General features: G+C 39.7%; 1 protein-coding gene across 2 annotated transcripts in view; it reads right to left on the bottom strand.

The window, feature by feature from the left end:
- NELL2 (neural EGFL like 2) overlaps positions 1-20,141 on the bottom strand; it is a 108,664-nt gene that overhangs the window by 7,379 nt on the left and 81,144 nt on the right. Inside the window, exons 16-18 of one of the 2 annotated variants that reach the window (XM_081022334.1) lie at positions 6,954-7,094; positions 881-1,074; positions 45-221 (exon numbers count right to left, since the gene is read on the bottom strand). In XM_081022334.1, coding sequence (XP_080878460.1) covers positions 45-221; positions 881-1,074; positions 6,954-7,094 — 512 coding nt within the window. The remainder of the gene's footprint in view (positions 1-44; positions 222-880; positions 1,075-6,953; positions 7,095-20,141) is intronic. The other variant, XM_081022335.1, reaches the window with a different exon arrangement.

Here is a 20,141-nt window from a genome sequence, read left to right as displayed (position 1 = left end):
CAAATGGTTTTGATTTAATTGTCTATTGTAGGAGGAGGACTTACCAAACAGCGGCATTGTTGACAATTTTGAACCCAGGTGTCTCCACTGTTGTATAAGATCTCACCGCTTTGATGTAGACACTGACTGCTGAGCCTTGGGTCACATTCGGGGCAGCAGAATAAGTCAACTGTGGGGTTCTCACAATCACATACCATTCGCCGACACATTACGTATCCACTCTACCGTTGCAAAACATAGCAGCATGCAGTAAAAATTAGAATCAGCTTGCATAACTATGGTGAGGGAAGTGAATAACTAATAGTTTGCAAAGCTACAGAACTAGTTTAAGAATGGGAGATTTGATTTAAAACAGGATTAGACTAATTCACTGTAGGTAAGGCTAAGTTCTACCTCCACTGCCTCAGAGCAACAGTCACAAGAGAGGAGTGTGTTATTGCATGCAGCTAGATAGGCCTTTTATGTAAGTCTGCAGGGCTCTTCTTAAATTCTCAAAGCTAATTTAAAATGAAGGAAAGGATTAAAAATTTGTAATATTGACAATATAATGGTTCAAATAAGGATGGGCTATGTTCTTTGAATATAGTGGGTTGGATCCAGCTGTGACTTTGCTCTAGCAGAATGAGCTACTGTTGGTGCAAATTGTGGCATGTGAGTTTTGCCGACAGCTCCTCCCACCTTGCCATCTGTTGGAAACAGGAAATTTGGGCTAAATTGATTATTTTTCTGCCTCAGTAAATCGGCAGTGGTGACTTAAGCATACCACCTTCATCCCTTGGGCGGGGGAGGAAACAAACTATTCTAACTTCAGCTTCCTGCTTTGCTTTTTCACCTTTTCCCACCCCTCAAAGAACCCCCCGCTAACGCTGATCAGACTTACCTGGCAGGAGCAGACAGAGCACCTATCGTTTTCCAAAACCCAAATCTGCCCATTGTGTTTAATTTTGCCTTCGTGGACACAGTCACCTGTGCAGTTCTTCCCATGGGGACACCGGCAGTCATAGCCACCATCCAAGTTAAAGCAAATGGTGTCATTGGCACAACTGTGCCTTCCTGTCACACATTCATCAATGTCTGCAAAGAAATAGCCATGGACTGATTTTAAACCAAAGACACTAACAAAAACTGGCCTGGCTATAGTTGATATAAATTGTCCTCGGCTATTAAGCCTCAGTTCCATAGTAATAAGCATTCAAGTCTAAATTATTCTTATTACAATTTACACACCATTAATTACGTGAGTGGAAGTTCAAGTGAAATAACTGTGCGGAGCCTTACTTACTGTATATTAAGCAAGGAAATTCTTGTACGAACTTCCAGATATTAGCTTTAAGTACTGGGGTAGTATTCTGATTCAATCTATTGTACCCTTGGATTCCAACTTGCTGAGGTTCAAATTCATGGGTACCTTGAAGTTGACTGGGCCATGCCAAAGGGATACTTGATTGCTATCCCAATATGTGGGGCTGTTGTGACCCATACAAGAAGAACTGTTGAGAGTTCTTGGAGGCAGCCCCAACCTACATTGCAGAATTGAGGACCCATGTGGCACTGGAAAAAGCAGAACTGCCAAGTACTCAGATAAGCCTTAAGTTTGCATGTGGCTTGTAGACCCAGACTGAGCTTTCTCTGCCTTGCTGGTGCAACCTGCAGTTGGCATACCTTCACTGCATCACAGCATTCACCAGGGATGGAGAACCTTGGCCCTTGGCTACATTTCCAATCAGCCCCAGGCTGCATGGCCAATAGTCAGCGACCATCTGAAGGGCCAAAGGTTCCCCAATCCTGATATACACCTTGCTCAAGCTGGGTGAGTAAGGCATGTGAGAAGAGAATGGGTGCTGCTATGCCTGTCAGCTAGCCTCATTTTCATCATGCAACAACCCGATATGGATGCCAGCTTTGCCAGCATTGGCTCCAGGGTGGCTTGCAACTTGGAACCATCCTCAGATGCACTTCAGGTACATGGGTTACGCTTTTATGGGCTATGGACTATTTAAACAAGAACAACATGGACTTCAAGGACATTGTTAGATGTGATCAGCACAAGTTCGTCCTTGTTATATTTTAAGTTTACTTCATCTAACTTTTCCATCAACTCCTGCCTTGTTGAGTCTCAACTTTAGGGACAAGCTAGTGTCTGTTCTTACTGGAAGCCTGAGGAAAACTCAGACTCTCTACTACAGCATCAGGTCTTTTAATTACAGCTGTAAAAAGTGGCATTTGCAGGGTGGCAAAGCAATAAAGGGAGAACTTTGTTTGCTGATTGAACTGTATATCAAGTTTATTTAAGTAGCTTTTGCTTTAGTTTTTTTAAAAAAAGCAAGCAAGCCAAGATCTCACAACTAAACATATTAAGCCAAAACATACAAAACAGATTTTAAAGGTGATATAACAAATATGGGCTATGGCTAATAAATATGCTGAATCCTTTAGAGCTAAAATCAGACCCTTGTGGGGAAGCAGCTGAGTACACTTGCCCCAGGCCTCAGAAGGCTAAGCTGGCTGGGGGCCCCGGCCAGAGGCGTGCCAGATTTATGCTGTCATGCCAAGAATACCCCGTGCCTCCCAGCTGACTAGGGACCTAATGGGTGGAATGGCCATGTGCAAAATGTATGCACTTACAAGGCTTTGATAGTAAAATCCAGACCTGTGTCACTGCCAGTTCAAATGAGGCAGTGGCACATCTCATAGACAAGACTCACACACCAGGCCTCATATAAGCTCTGTGCAGGCCTGGCTAAACTAGTAGCAGGATATCCATGTATTTACAAATTAATGTGCCTATATATTCTCTCACACATGCTGTCATTTGCTCTCTAGAGGTGGTCCGACTTCGAGTTCACAAAGTTACAGAAAGTGTATTGTATCCAATTAAGTTTTATTCAAAGTAAACCCATTGAAATAAACTGTCCGAAGTTACTCATATTCATTAATGTCAGTGGGTCTACTCTGAGTAAAGCCAACACTGCCTACATCCTGAAATCAGCAAGATCTTGGGATCTCCCTGGTTGCATTCATTGCTTGCAATTTTGTCTAAAAGAGAAGAGTGGTAAGCAACCTTAAAATTTCCTTAAACTAGCTTGAACTAGAATACAAAAAAGGGAGGTGTGAGGAGGTCGATGAAACAAGTAAATGAAAGGTAAAGATATGGAATACTGGATGTGTTTTAGTGTTTTGTTTTGTTTTTTGATGTATTGTTGTAGTTTTTTTATGTCTCTCTTTTTACTTATTGTAATGTATGTTCTGTTAATTTTTTTATTATTTTCCTCTTCTCTTTTTTTTGTAATCTTTAAACTTCTAATAAATATCATTTTTTAAAAAAAATTCCTTAAACTAGCATTCAGGAAAGCCTTTGGGTTGCAGGCATGAAGCGTGTGCTACATTTCCTAAATGTTATGTTTTAATATGTATTAGTATTGTTTTAAATTCTAATTGTTTAACTTTAATATTTTGCAAGCTGCTGCGTAATACTTGGTTTTTGTTTTTGTTTCGGTATTGTGCAGGCAGACTGGGTTGCCATGTGCCTACGGCATTCTGGAAATAAATATTATGAAAATCGGCAACAACCAAAAAAAGCAAGGAAATAGACATGAAGCCTGCACAAATGAAATACACATCTGCATTATTTAGCAGCATCAAACTTTCAGCCGTTATCTGCAAAAGTGTTGCACCACAAATCATCCATCCCTGCAAAAATCTTGCTCTACGCTTTGATTTTGGACTGGTAGCAAACCACCATAAAGAGTGAGTTATGTGGTTGACATTTTGTTTACAGCTGTAACAGGAACACCAAGCCCCATAAAATACTGAGAATGGAGGGACCAAACAGAGTGTCAATTACTGCTGCACACAGCAAAAGGAAGGGAGAGAGTGGGAGTCGGAGCTTGGAGTTATCGTTAATTCCAGGCACCAGGTGGTATGTCACTATTATCACTCCCATGTCATTTTAAAATGATACATTATATAAATGCATTGCAGCTTCCACCTCACGGAATTGTGCTGTGTTTCATTATGTACTGCCATGCTATGTAGAACATTTAGCCTTATTTTTTCCTCTGTATTAACAGACTATATGTGTATAATATGTGCCAGCCAATTTTTTTTCTCCGTGTTATTTTTATATAATACGAGGGGGCAATATTTTGCACCCCAGTCCTAGCTTTCCAATCTTTGCTTGAAAGTAAAACCGGTTGCTTTCAGGTTTTGCCCCATTGCTATCCCATGATGCAAACAATCCAATGTCTTGAATGTGGATATGTGTGATAGCCCTGCTTATCCCTTCTGCCTGAGAATTAACCTTCACCAGAAGAAAATACATAACAGACATTGCTTCATTCTGACTTTGAAGGAAAAAAGAATCTCCGAGAAGAGAAAAAAATCCACTGGTAGACCTTCAAAGATTAATTTTCTTTCTGTATGATTATGTACAGAATCTGGACCGTCAATGATACACAAAAAAAAAAAAAGTTAAGAGAATTTTTGAAATTTAGGTTTAGAGAAAATGTAACCCCCCCCTCCCGCAACAATTTGGTTTTAACAGACCATAACTGAACATGCTGTGTTGTCTTCCTTCAAATACATTTCAACCCAAAGCTTATAAATAAATACGACTGGATGTTTTGTTTTAGAAGAGCAGCAGCTTAAAATAACTGCATGCCCACTAACCTGCTGTTCCATGTAATGCCATTTGCCACAGCATCTAACGATCGCTGTGTTTCTAAGCTTGAAATACTGTTGCTCAAATTGCTTTTTGCTAAATGCAGTAGTTTCTACAAGCTGCAAAAGCAGCATAATATTACCCCACAGGTGGCAGTAGTTTCACTGTGCGATAAGAGGTTTCCTTAAAATGTATATTTATTATTTACAGCAAAAGAGGAAGTACATAAAACTAGATGGTTTTTACTCAGAAACCAGTAAAATTTGGGAGTGATTATATGGCTAGCATTGCATCTGCAATCTACTTCTCTCTTTCTGTCTCAGACTGAGAAGTCAGCAGTGGAAGAGGTGAACCATACCTTCATCATTATGGTTAAACAGAGATCACAAGTTAATGCCTTCCTTGCCTTTTAGAGATACAATTCTTCAGATCCACCATAAATGCACATAGACAGTAGAATGGACAGTCCACCTTCCAATGGAGGCATTACATCTTAATAGGGCCCATGTACACAAAATAGCCTGCAAAGTTTACTTCAGGCATAAGCAAACTCGGCCCTCCAGATGTTTTGGGACTACAACTCCCATCATCCCAGACCACTGGTCCTGTTAGCTAGGGATGATGGGAGTTGTAGTCCCAAAACATCTGGAGGGCCGAGTTTGCCTATACCTGGCTTACTTCATCGGTTCCCAGGTTTTTTTAATCAGGGATTCTTACTACATAATCTGAGCCTGGTCATGCATTTCATGCCTTCAGATTGTATTTGAACATACAGTCCTGCATACTGTAGCTATCTGGAGACAGCAGCAGAGATGGGACAAGTCATCGGGAGCCACCATCTTTCTTTCCCCAGTTCTAGCCTGGAATGGACTACAGTCCATCATAATATGTCGTTCCCAAGGAGGCACTGTAATAGAACATGGCAGCTCGCTGAGTGTCATTTGCAGCTCTAGCACTGGTGGAAAAAATAAGTTGCTTCTAAAAGGAAGAAAACAATACAACAAGACCTCTGCCAATTATTCTAATAAGCCTGAGCCCACCATTCTGCACCATTTTTAGAATTCCTCCTATCTCCCACACCTGAGGAAACTGTTGAATTTCTGCCCAGTTCCATAGTTTCTGAATGGCTGATAGGAACCGGCTGGCATTTCTGGTTCAGCACTAGATAGAACTAAGGGCTGCATCCAACATTCTCTTGAGCTTAGTGGGCAGGTGAGTTTTAAAGCTGCACAATCTATTGAGCAACAAAGGTTACCAGCGACATGCTTATTTTTGCATTCTCTTGCACAACAACATCCCACTGCCACATCTAGGAGAAGGAAAACTCTAGGAGAAGGAAACCTCCACTGCCTTGCTGCCATACTCATCTGTGAGAAAGGCTTGGGGAGTAAACCTCGAGGAAAAATCCATACCCGCTGCCTTGTGAAACATCTTTAGGGGAAGAAAAGGCTAAGGAGTAAATCCTACACAAATCTGGAGCACAGTCCCTAAGACAGTTGGATGGCGCCTTGTACACTTCTTTCCTTCCATGAACTTCCTTCCATGGATTTAGCTTTGTAGCCAAGCCATAGTGTGCAGTGCCTTTTTTGACATGAATATGTACCACTGAGTGCTGGGACCCTCCTGTTTCTTTGAGTTGTGAAGGAGAAGCAAATCAAGAAATCTATGAGAAAATGAATCCCTTTTTTACTTGGTTATGGATCAGGCTGCTCTTCTGGTCTGGGTGTGATAGGTTTCTGGAAGTGATATAGGGTGGTATTCAACTAAATTCTAATCAGATTAGAACCTTTGATGTTTACAGACCTAACTTTGTCCTGATAATTAATTTCAGTGGGTCTGCTCTGAGTAATTCACACTGCTGGAAAAATCCTCAGTCACAGAAATCCTGAGTTTTCTGGAGAAATCTAGCATCTTTCTATCTATCTGTGTACCAATTGATTAATTGCATATTAATATGATTTTTAAAAATAATTCCCTTTTTCTGTTTCGGTCATCAAAGAATTTAAGTTCCCTGGGTCAGAAAGTACCTTGAAGCTTATATTTGAAGATGGCCCAAGCACAATGAATTCAGTCTGGGGCCTGGTTTGCACAACATGCAAGGCCATGCAAAAGTGTGAGCTCTTAGAGAGGATTTTGCAGCCACTTTAGTCCTTTTTGCTGCTACACCACACTGAGCGAAGCCAAAGTCTGGCTTAGAGTGTCGTGCAAACCAGGCTAAAGTCAGCCACACCAAGCATGACTCAAACACAAATGCATAGCAAAAGCACATAAATTATGCTACCCCTTTACTGACCTTCACATGACTCTCCACTTGGTGAAAACATGCCATTATCATGGTAGCCATCCCTGCACTCGCAATGGTACCATCCAGGGAGGTTAATACAGGTGGCCCGGCTGTCGCACTGAACAAAGCCATCTGAACATTCATCAATGTCTGTTCATCAAACAGAAAAGGGAAAACAGCAACAAGACTGTAACATAAAGTAACATAAGCTGCTGTTTGTGGACACACAAAAGAAACTGATGCATTCATGATCAGGATATATGAATATTTCTAAGCAGAAGTGTTTAAACTCCATATCCTAGTATGCAATAAATCTAATAGGAACTGGAACTTCGCAAGCCTTCTTGAAAAAAAATGTGAAATGAAAAATAAATGAGAACCATAAACAAAACAACATTAAATTATACTCTGTATTGTTTAAACATTTCTAATTCATTCAATGAAGACAATGATAAACAGTCTGTGTTTCAACTGACCATGGCAAGCGGGGAAAAATATGATTCCAGCAATAGTTATATTTCTAGCCATTATATCCTCCCGGCAATCCTTACACCAGGCTGCCTCATGTAAACCAGGATTATCTATTTCTGTAGAATGTCAAGACATTAAATCCTAACTCCCATTATCTAGAAGCTAATGCTGCTGGGAATGACTGCAAAGACTGCTGATAGAAGAGAGAGAATGGTCCTAAACACATTTTTGAATATGAATCGCACCATTTGATTCTTAATCATTAGAACGCTTTCTGAGCTGTAACAAACAATTTTCCTGGACCTACATATTGTTTTCCCAGAGAATGTGAAAAGGTAGAACTTTCAAGCCACACAAGCGATTGTACCAAATCTCTGCAGATGCTGTTTAGTACTTCTCTGAGAAGTGGAACCAAAAAAATAAAGAGAGAAGTAAAGCAAATCTATGTCTAGAGTTTGCTAAAGTAATAAAGAGTAAGTAGTGAACAGTGCTCTACAAATTAGTTCCAGAAATAGGAAGGACAGCAGCTAGTGTATTAAAAACCAGCCAAACAAAAACCCACATAGGAACAATTGATCCAGCTCTCTCAAAAAAACATAGTATTTCATTATACCTTGGGGAAAATGCTTAATTTGAAATCTATCTTGTTTAGCAATATTGATATTCCCAGTTACGACAAACCAAGACTATGGTTGGACCCGCCCCAATCTACATAATGCATAAATTGGTTAATTAATGAAGTAAATTGCATGCTACAATGTTGTGTACTCAGGTTACCATCTACTCTGTGATATGACTTAAAATATATTCCCAGAGTTCATTTCCTTTTGTCAGTTATACACATTAGACCATTAAGCCTCCTTCTGGCTAGCCTTTTATAGTATTAAGCAGCAAATCCAAACCCAACGCTTTTATTTACAGCTTCTCACACCCTCCCTCCCAAATGCTTTTGCAGCTACAGAAGAAAATCTACACCAGACCTTCCAGTTCTGTAACGAATCCCTAGGTGCCTATAACACAAACTATGCTCAGGAAACTAATTGCAAATTTAAGCCCAACTTCCCTTCTGCCTCTGTCTTTGCTTGCTCTTGGAAAGAAGTTGTAAGTGAGATATTGGGTGGCGGAGGGAGATGAGATGAAGATATCAATGAGAATTGTGTTGATTTGAAGGGAATGAACCTTTTTCTGTTGGCAGGAAGAATGCATTTGGACGTGCTATACAACACACAAGGAAAAATGAAAGCCTATCATCAGAAACCCCACTGTGTTCCTTGGAAATGATTGCTCTGATGCTTTCATGCCAACTACCACATATTGGCCATGTTGGACATCATAGTAGAACACAACTTATTGTGATGGGAATGAGCCTAGCTTCAGCCTGGCCTGGCATGTTTACTCCCGCTCATCTGACACCTTGGATGCTATCAGTGCCTGCTAGTACATATTGGCCAAATCTGAATGCCTTGAGAACCCATGGATTATCATGATGGGAACTAGCATAGCTTCCCCTGGTTTTGCAAACTCCTGACATGGCCACAAAGAGGAGTCTGGAAGTTTCAGCTACAATTTTTGATCAACCCCAGTTCGCCCTGTCAACACCAGTTGACAGTAACACACTGGTTAATTTTAACAATGACTTGTTTAAAACAAAACTTCAAGCCATAAATTAGGAACGGACTGGTTTAAAACAAACCATAGTTAAAATTAAAGTAGTTTGGAGTTTGGATGTAACACTAAGCTGTAATTAATCAAAACTGAAAGCAAAAACTTCCAATTCCTTTCCTACAACTAAATTGGAGAAGTGTGGCAAAACTGCTGGTGAATCGAGGGAGAGGCTAGGCTCACATCACAATAAACTATAGTTTATCATGATGTCTGAACTAAGACATTGAATTAAAGCCCACAGTGGTTGTCATACAGAATTCTTGATGGTTTAGGAATAGTGAAAATCTCCAAGCCAAAACCATAAAAATGTTGAATGCAGTCTTTGTTGCAAAGGGAGGTAAGAAGAGAGTTTGCATTTAGAATTATAGCCACCACTTAGCAACATGCATTCAAAATACTGAAAGACAGATTTCTCTCTTGCTGAGAGATTGGATTCATTTACTGAGAACAACAGGAAAGAAAACACACAAGTTAGGTCAAAGGTGTATTAATGAATTAAACAAATTTTGTACTCCTCTCTTCAGAACAACACTGTGACGCTGTAAACTTCCTAATTATGAACAGAGCATCATAGTCAGAGGCGTTATGCATTTTTATAAGCACTCTTACTGATTATTCACAAATGTGGGACGGGGGGACAAATCTTGATTGACATGTCAGTATTGGTAAACTGACAGCCAAAATAACTATTCTGTATTTATTTTCAAAAAAACTGACAAACCAATATCACAAGAAATATTACTTCGGATGAAATGCTTTTACATATGCCAATAAAGAAAGAAATACTCTCCTCTCATTTCCTTATGTCAGAATGCAAAGTTGTTGAATGGAGCTGTGTAGGACTGTCTGCCATTAATATGCTGATGGAAGAATTCTGCTGGTCTCTAGGAAATGACAGATTGTCTGCTAACAACCAATTCCACTGAAAATGCCTGCAGTCAGTCAGTCAGTACTGAATAGTATTCTATTACCCTCTAAACTAGAGGTCTAAAGCTGCGGCTGCAGCCCATCCCTTTAGGCAAGGGATGGACAACCTTTGTTTCTGCCAAGGTCTGCACATCCTCAGGGATAATCTGTAGGTGGAGACCAACCAAACATGCCAACAGTTGCTGGAGGGAAAACCAATGATGAGTGGAACCAGGGCTTTTTTCCACCTGGAACCCTATGGCAGTTCTTTAGCAGGTGTTGCAAAGGTTTTATTTGTTCAATTTCTACCCCACCCTTCATCACACAGGGATTCCAGGGCAGGTTCTACACTAAAAACCATAGCATACAATGCATACGTCAGGTAACAAACAAAACGAAAATTCTCAGCCTGTAAAATTCTCAGCTCTTGTCTCCAATGCTGTTTAAAATCCAGGAGACATTGCCAGGGGACACTGATCTGGAGGTTTTGACACAGCTTTATTTTGCCTTCTTCTCAACTCCAGATGTAGCAGTGGATTAGCTAAACATGTTGAATAAAAAATAATCATGCAAAGTGGGTAATGTGGATACCCCTTGTCCTAATTCATGCAAACATTTGTGTGATTTGTTTATTCATTTTATTTCACCACCTTTCCTCCAAGGAACTCAAGGTAGATCAGGCTAAGAATGATAAGCACTGGGTCATCCAGTGACCTTCATAGCTGACTCTCCAGACCTAGATGAACTGTCTAATCCAGGTTTTCTCAACCTTGGGTTCCCAGATGTTGCTGGACTACAACTCCCATCATTCCTGACCACTGTTCCTGCTAGCTAGGGTTGCTAGGGTTGTACTCTAACAACATCTGGGGGTCCAAGATTGAGAAAGGCTGGCTAACCACTATATAATACTTGTTCTCTTTGCTGATGCTAACATCACTGTACCCCAGAAAAACAGAAGACTCACGAGTTTTGAGTAGCACACCAGTAATTTGACAATAGTACAATAGTACACTATGCTTAGTATTAGTCTGAGCTATTACTCTTTGTGTGGAATATTCTTCCTTTCCTTTTCCAGTGGATTTATATTGTGATGTGATTTGATAGTTAATTAGTGGCTCCCTGAAAAGTTTTGCTTATCTAGCAGCTCTGAGCTCTGAGAAGCAGTGACACTCCTAATGAAGGCCAATTTAACACTGAACTGGTTAAACATTAGAAAGCTGACTCTAACATAGGAATATATGCCTTTGCGATCTAGGAAAAAAAACCCCAGTGAAGACCAATGTGACACAATGAGGTATTGTGCAAAGTATGTGCTTTCTTCACAGGAAGATAGTGACTTTTAAAAGCAATGACAAATCTTGATGCTGCTGGGAAGCCAATTTATAGCAAGAGGCATGAAAAATCTGTCTAGCTCATTACCTGACTATCCTATGGAGCCTCTACTAGTTGGCACTGTATAAGATTATTACTCAATAATTGTGATTAAATGGATCCCATGTCTATTTGATAGCCATGCCATTTAATGGCAGTTTAAGACAGACATGTTTTCAGACACTTGCAATTGTACATAATTAAATGTGAAGCTGGCCTTCCCAACTCACCTTGTGCCAGATTCTTTTTAGCGGTCCAAAGCAAAGGAGTTCTAATGGGTTTCTTCTCACCCAATGTGTGTTCTCACTTTTTATCTCAGAGTCATTCCCAATTAATCATCAGGAGCCATTTTCTTCACTTTTTACACAACAGCTTCTGACCAGCAACAAAAATGTCTCCCATTGGGTCTCTTGATTAGCTCTGGGGCAAAACTGCACAGAGCAGTTGCTAAGCAACTACTGATATGCCCTGCTGCGTTTCTCTGCCAGCCAATTTCAAGTTTTATTGGGGCAAGGATGGACTCCAACTCCCATCATCCCTGACTATTGGATATATTGCCTGGGACTGACTAGAACTGGAGTCCAACAACATTCGAAGCTCTGCAAGTTCCTATTGCAACTTGACATAAAGTTATATCCATCTGTTAGATCATGTAATAGCTTAATAATAATAATAATAATAATAATAATAATAAAGGCCTTGTGTTGTTAGTTATCAGACTATTAATGTTTCTCTTCATCAAGGGAAAAAAATTCCACAAGCCAGCCAAATACTTCCCCTTCTTTTTACTCATTCTACCAGTGGTTTTTATTATGCTGAAGTTTAAATAAGATTTTCATAATACATTTCCATAGCAATCTTGATTTCACACAACTCTGTCCTATCACTTTCTATGCTTTCCTTTATGAGCTGTTAGATTCCATTGTTTATTTTTGTTTTCCTTGAATGAAAGCATGTTTCAGTAAAGAAGCAAAACAGAAGGCACTCTCAATGAAATTGCATTTCCATGTATCTGAAAATTATGGATAATTGCAAATGGGCAACTGCATTTATTGGTCTGAAAACTGAAAACCTTTGCTTTTTTTTACTCATCCCAAACACAGATGTAGAGATGGTGAGTAGCATTTGCTGTGGGAAGTTTGACCTTTATTTACTTAGAAGAATGTGGTGCCAGGATTAACCTTTTAAAACAATAATTTAACATAGCTCTCTGGACTCCCAAAGTTGAGTTTTGATCAGCTGTAAATTGCAGAAGACCTTTATCCCCAAGACAGTACATGGCAATGGCAATAGATTTTGATGTAAAGGCTCCCTAAGGCTACAAGAGGCAGTTTTATTGCAGTAGCCCTTTAGAAGACTTGCAGTTCCAAAGGCCACTGCTGTTTAAGTACATCAATAAGTAAGGGGGGTGGGGCAGAGAGAAGAAAAATATTCTGATGCTGCTACAAAGAGGATGTGGTTGGTCCTTTTAGGGGTGCAGAGCTGGTGAATTGGTGTGCTTCATTTCCCAAGCCCCTTCCATTGGCGATGAAAAATCAGATCATTTCTGGACCAGTATTGGGGGCATCAGAGACAGTTGCCAGGAGTACAATCCTAGTAGTGCAACCCTAATTCATTTTATTCAAAAGTAAGACCTTCTAAAATCAACGGGTGTTACTTCCTAGTAAGTGTGCATAAGATTGTGGTCATTGTTCTCAGTTGGGAAGCAAGGCTGGGTTCTTATCCTAAAGAATCAGGAAGACCCAATTCTAACAGCAAGAGTTTGTTGAAAATGAATCAACTTAGGGGGCTTCAGGGAGACATGAGATATTTATACTAGTGTCTAGTATAACATTTACTACTATAATTATCAGGGGGCATGCATTTGATTCTGATGAATCCCAAAACTTGAAAATAAAAATGGCAGTTTCAGAGAGATATGAGACTCTCCTGAGATCAAGTGGGTATCCTTTGAGGTGTCCCAAACTGAATCAGGCTGCTTCTGAAGCATTTGGACTGCTTTGGAGGTCCCAGAGAACTTGGACAGGCTCAGACAGTGTTTTTCAAATAGTTACATTTTCCCATTTAAGGAGAAGGGCAATTGTAGGAGGGAGATGAGAGGTGAAGTTTTGTGACTGTCAACTCTAGCTTCTAAACAGAGAATAGCTTTTCCAGGACTCTCCATTTTATTGTAAATCACAGTGGCCTAGGAAGGGATGCAGAAGGAATGAATTTGCTCATTGTCAATTGGACAGAAAACAATCCCAGGAAGAACCACGAACTCTCTTCTTATTCCTTATACCCACATGAATGCTTCTGAAATTTCACTGGCTTCTTTATCAAGAGCACCTCTTTGATGTTTGTTGTTTTCTTGAAAATTGCCCACAAAACAACAGTGAATCACAAGGAGATAAGAATGGCTGGCTGGATCAGGCTAATGGCCCATCAAGTCCAGCCTCCCATAGTGAGTAACCAGATGCCTGGTTCACAAGAAGAAAACAAGCACAACTTCCCTCTCTTTCTCCACTTGTGATTCTCAGCAACTGCCATTCAGATACATGCTTTCTCCAACAGTGGAGGCAGAACATATTCGTCATGGCCAATCCTTTCCAACAACTCAAAATGGTAAAGGCTGCCCTTTACCCCTGCACCTGCCCTTGTGAAATTTAGCAGTGTTCACCCCCACAGGAGGGGCTATCAGAGTCCCTTCAATTTTCATGCAGTTCTGCCAGAAAAAAGTTATATGGATTCTGCTCTCTCTTCTAAATGAGACTAAATGAGAAAAGTGACCAGCAAAAATGCCCCTACAAATATTTGTCTGAAATTTGGCAGGCTTTATATCCACTCAACAGGGGCCACTAAGCACACAAATTCCATCAAATGTCACCAAAAGCTAACGACATTAAAACTGCTTTATTATTTCCCCATGACAGTGAATGTGGAGACACAAAGCTTCACAGGTTCTCATTCAAACCTGAGGTGAAGCAGATGTCCTCAGAAGCAAATCAGGCTTACTTCCAAGCAGCTGAATTGGGAGTGCAAGCAAAATTTCATGCTTAGTGCATACCCCCTAATAATTAGATGTGTTTTACCAAAAGGTTTGATCAAGAAAGGAGGGAAGGGAAAGAACAGGAAATAGAATGGAGAAATAGAATGCCCTAATCCAGTTCAGAAATGCAGGTGACATCCCTGAGATTTTTTTTCCAGACAAACGAATTCCACACTCTTGATAATTACTGAATTTCAGAAAAACGTAAGTCATTCAGGTTTGATGCTATGATAGGAGAAGGAGGGAAGTGGATTACTTATTCACAGGCATGCATAATGTTTTGCCACAGATGTGAAAAGTAAACTTTTTGGCCCTAATAATCCTAAATTTGATTGTTAAATCCTAAAAGGATTGTTAAATCCTTTCAAAATCAAGAAAACAAACGACTTTTAACCAACAGGCTCCATGCATTGCAGTGTTACTAGCTTTAGTTGAACCAGGGACTTCTTTTGCGAGCTGACCCTTTCAGCTACAAATCTATATGTTGACCATCAATGTCTATCTCAAAGAAGTATCTCAAAGCTGCTTCTGGTATACCTATCTTGAGCATTTCCATATCTACTAGCAAGACCAAACCTACCTGAAAAAAATCCATCAATATCTTCTTGGCTCTCTTTGTTAAACTTTTGGGAATGGCTATAAAAGGTTTTATTTTAATGCTGCAAGGCCTACTGGTGTTTTATATTCAACAAACAAAAAGAGCATGCAGTACAGTTTTAGCATACTCGAGCACACCACAGTCCTCAGTCACATATTTTATTTGAGATTGTGCATGGATCTTAGACCCCATTTGGGAGACATAACAGCCTGGAAGTATTTTGATATATGGCAGCTATTTCCATGTTTAAACAAGCTATCAGTCTTTTGGTTTCCTATACTGCCATAGCACAACAACACACGGCGTAAGCATCCTGTAGAGGAATAGAAATAGATAAAGCAAGCAAGGTTCCATTTTACCAGCTGATGTGGTCTGACTCAACAGTAAAAGGTGCCCGAACCATCACATTTTGTATCAAGGTAATTCACTATTTAAAAAGCCAAAACACAGTTAATAGGATAAAACTAGGACTTTACTTGGTGCCAAATTGGCAACATCTTAGACAACAAGCATTTCTATGGAGGACATTGCATACCTAGAATATGTTATAACTAATAAATGCTCAGTAATTACTCATTTGTGGGGAGGGGGGAACTGGCCCGGTGTATGACAAATTTGCCCATTTTTCCTCTGAAGAGTAGCGGATATTCTGCTCCTGTAATGCTGAAAGCGAGAACCCAGCAAAAATGTTACATGAATTATCTTAAAGTATTAATCTCTCACAAAGAGGAGGAAATTGGTTACAGCAAATCCATTTCCCAACTGTTTCAACAGGTTGAATTAATGCAGTTCTTCAATGCAATATTTCTGCTGTCATGTTGTGTGAAAGAGCAAACTTATTTCTACGACATATCAGGGCTTTTTGTAGCCTTGCAAGAGCATGGCTGTGGTATTTTGTGGTGTGTTTTTTTAAGTACCCTGTCTATGGAAAACTAATTTAGTTCCATTAATGAGAAGGAAGCAAAATGTGATTGAGAATGTAGTATGGAATTATAGTTCATTAATTCTTCAAGTATGTAATTTCCCACACTCCTGATCCCCCATTGATTTTTCTGCACACCCCTATAAGTCCTGCTAAATGCCAGCGAAAGGAAATTCAGTCCTGTTGTTATTTCATGTGTGGCAGTGGCAGTGCTCCAAAATTAGATAGAAACATTATGAAAGGTGTGGGGTTTTTTCAGTGAATGCTTCACCATGTGGCCTTGTTAACATTTCTTTGTTGTCAGAAATTGATCAATCACAGACCCTACCGACAACCGAGGCTACGATAGTTTCTCATTAGGCAGCCAATAGCATCAAAAGATATGACACTTGTAACAATTGAAGATGATAATTCATAGCACCTAATTAGGCATGATGAATTGAGTGCATGCTTGAATACTTTAAAAAGGGGGAATATATTTTTTGTCTACTGGGATGTGTGCCTTTGGCTACTGTCACTGCCCATTAAAGAGACAGGCTAATTGAAAATACTGTATAACTATATTTAGATCCTGACTCAGACAGAATCTTTAGGTACATCTGTGCCTCTCTCTTAACTCATCCTCTAAAATTAAACTGGGTTTCCTATGACCTTCATAGTTTTGAAATTTATGAAAAATAGAAAATTGATGATGATGATGCATCTAACTCCTTGATAGTATCAGAAAGAGTATTTTCAGCTGCACACTTTAAAAAGGGTAAACAGAATGTCATCAGGAATCTTTCCTATTTCCACTCCTTTTGTTCCTTAGGCTTCAATCCAGGGGCAACTTGCTAGGAAGTGAGTCCAAGTGAACAAAATGAAGCTTACCTCCAAGATAGATAGATAGATAGATAGATAGATAGATAGATAGATAGATGTACCCCACCCACCTGTCTGCATTGCCCCAGCCACTATGGGCAACTTCCAACAAATATAAAAGCACAGTAAGACTTCAAACATTAAAAAGTTCCTTATACAGGGCTGCCTTCAGATGTATTCTAAAAGCCACACAGTTGTTTATCTCCTTGACATCCGATGGGAGGGCATTCCACAGGGTGGGCACCACTATTGAGAAGGCTCTCTGCCTGGTTCCCTATAATCTCACTTCTCACAGTGAGGGAAATGCCAAAAGGCTGTGGAAGCCGAACCTCTGTGTCTGGGCTAAACCATGCGGTTGGAGATGCTCCTTCAGGTATACATAGCCAAGGCTGTCATTACCATATATTTACTCTTTAACTTAAATCCTTTTCAAACAACTATCCATCAATCAATTTCTGCCCATATATTAAATTAACATTTCCAAAACCACAAAAACCTCAGGACAACCCTTGGTCATTATGGAATTATACAGAGGTGAGACCCGTCACACATAGCTTACCATGGCTTAGGATGAAAAGTAAAAACTGGATATATGTAGTCCAAGCTCCTAGCCTTGTCATGATGTTGCACATGCCTAGTGCTTGAGTTCGTGGATGTATAGGCACCAGCCTTGCAAGGCCAATGAAATACACCTTCCCATCTGCCCAGTGGAAGGCAGGTGTATGGAACGGCTTTCTGTCCCTTATGCATGTGATCTGCAACAGCTGCAATCCTTCAAAGAAATACGCATTCACAAACTTTCTTCTCTTTTCTGGACCAGGATTTAAGCCTGATAACAGTAGCATTTACCTGTTGCTGATTAATTGCATCAGGTTGCTCTTTTTATATGGGTAATGTATTCTTCTTTTAGTCTGGATTCACGTGCCCATGGGAAAGCATACATTTTGTGAATCTATTTAAAACAATGTTTTAGTGATAATACAGGCTTGGGCCAAAAATAGGCCATATGTATATTGTACTAAATATGAACACTGTTGCCACCTCTAAAATGAACACAGGGAAAGGGATAATAAAAGGGTGGGGGAAATTGGCTGTTGTCATTATTCACTTTATTTCCTATAATAATATAATGGACCATAATTCATAAAGGAAAGAGCTTGGAGTGAGTAATGAAGGTCATTCTTTATTCTCTTCATATGTGGAAAGAAATTATATTTATAATGTATTGCTGAAACTTCCTTTTCATGTTTTATTTATGCCACACTATAAATTTAAGAACTAAGGATTTGATCCAGTCCACCCAAGCATAGCACCTCTGCAATGAAAGACTGCTATAAGAAATAATAGAGTTCTGTTCTTCTCTCTCCCTAGCCTTGTGTAGGGTTACACACATTTGTGACAGAGAATGGGAGGTCTTCCTCTATCCCTGCCCCCAACCCACCTCCTCACATGTCTTGACAGAGCAAAGGGGACCAACTCAATATGATAAGGTAGTGATAACAGTCTCTCCTGGCCACTCCTCTATACATTAACATTGTATCCTGAAGTGAACAGAATTAAACCTTTCCATTTCAAAGATCTCCTAGTAAAAACAAAGCAAGATAAATATTCAGGAAATCCCCAAATTATTTTGTTATTTATGCAGCACACAATCAGTGTTCAGGGTGCTTTACGGAAAATAAACACGAAGGCAGACTCCTGCCACCCCTTGGAGCTTGCAATTCGGAATTCAACACAATGGATTTATTTATTTATTGCATTTGTGAATTGCTCTTCCTCCCAAGGGAGTCCAGAAAAAAAAAAGTATTATAAGAAAAACCCCAAAATAAAACACAACATAAAACCAGATCTATATAAGAACCATATATAAGCAGGCAATACAGCAAGGGGGTAGGAATATAGGACCTTGAAGTATCAGGTGCAATCCTATGCACACTTACCTGGGAATATGTCTCATTTAACCCAGTGGGTAGATGTACATAAGAATGCACTGAATTATTCTATGTTCATTTCAATTCCACATACTGAAGTTTAGTTAAGAGGATGGAGAAAAGCTTTGAAGGATGAAGAGCTTGTGCTGACACTGTGAGTAGAGAGGATACCAGTGTAGGGATTAAAGACAGGGCTGCATGTCATCTTAGTAATAAGAAGGAAGGTGAACTTTTTTGGGTAGCAGAGTTGTGAATGGAGATGTAATAGTGATAAAGAAATAATAAAAGGCTAGAGAGGAGAAGGGGACAACAGAGGATGAGATGGTTGGATAGTGTTCTCGAAGCTACCAGCATGAGTTTGACCAAACTGCGGGAGGCAGTGGAAGACAGGAGTGCCTGGCGTGCTCTGGTCCATGGGGTCACGAAGAGTCGGACACAACTAAACGACTGAACAACAACAACAGAGAGGAGAAGGTTGCAGTGGCCAAGTCAGGAGACAACCCAAGCTGCAACACGCATTCATTTTCTTTGTAGAGGCTGCTGCTCTACATAGCTTCCATTTTGGTCACACAAATTGGTCCTTTGTGGTACTATACCCAGAGACCCGCAAATCAACTTGCCAGCTCACTGGGGCCAGTCCCCTTGGCTGTCTAGTAAGTAGAATTCTTTTTGGCAGAGTTTGTAGAAGGTAATCTCTTCAATGAGCAACAGTGGAGACTCTTGCTGTTTCTTGCCTTCTACACCCCCTAACGCAAATGAGTGAAGAAATAATAGCTAGCTAACAAACCAGGACAATATTTGTGAACTTCTATTGACACATGTTTAGCAACATGTTAACGTTGTTGTTGTAAAAGAAGTCTTTAATTTTTCCAAGGAGATACGCAGGCAATTATCAAAATACACAATTATTATTCCTCTTTCTTGTAGTAGTGCAGGGAATCCCTTGACTAAAATATAAAATAAAAGCAGCATATAAAAGAAACAGAACCTTAGTCTGAGCAGAGACTAAGCAATTTTCTTCTTCCTTTCACACTCCTCAAAGTGCTTTATGAGCTGCATGATTAACTTGACAGGAAAATTCTATTTTGTATAACATTTAAGTTGCTAGGAAAAAATGAACCACAATGCGTTTCTTTATGGCATAAAAGAAGCTAGGAAATTGACCCCAGTCTGACTTATTAAATCCTGGCACACTTCTTACTTAGCGAAAAGTACAAACTTTAATGGTGACCTATTTTATCTTTACATCTGTAGAAACAGACATTCATCCTGAATACTAATTAAAGGAGGGCAAAAGATTGATTTATGGAAATAGGGCTAGGATGCACACAGAATGTAAAAGATCCTTGAGTTATATTCTATCTTTCTTTAGATTGTATCTACTGTATACTTCAGAAAGTTGTTTGCTCAATATGCCATAACCAAACTTTAAATAATGGTTCCT

The sequence above is a fragment of the Podarcis pityusensis genome (genome assembly GCF_964106645.2).
Source record: "Podarcis pityusensis genome assembly, chromosome: 10".
In the NCBI taxonomy this organism is placed as follows: domain Eukaryota; kingdom Metazoa; phylum Chordata; class Lepidosauria; order Squamata; family Lacertidae; genus Podarcis; species Podarcis pityusensis.
The sequence above is the reverse complement of the archived record's forward strand: the minus strand, read 5'-3'. Positions and strand labels throughout refer to the sequence as shown.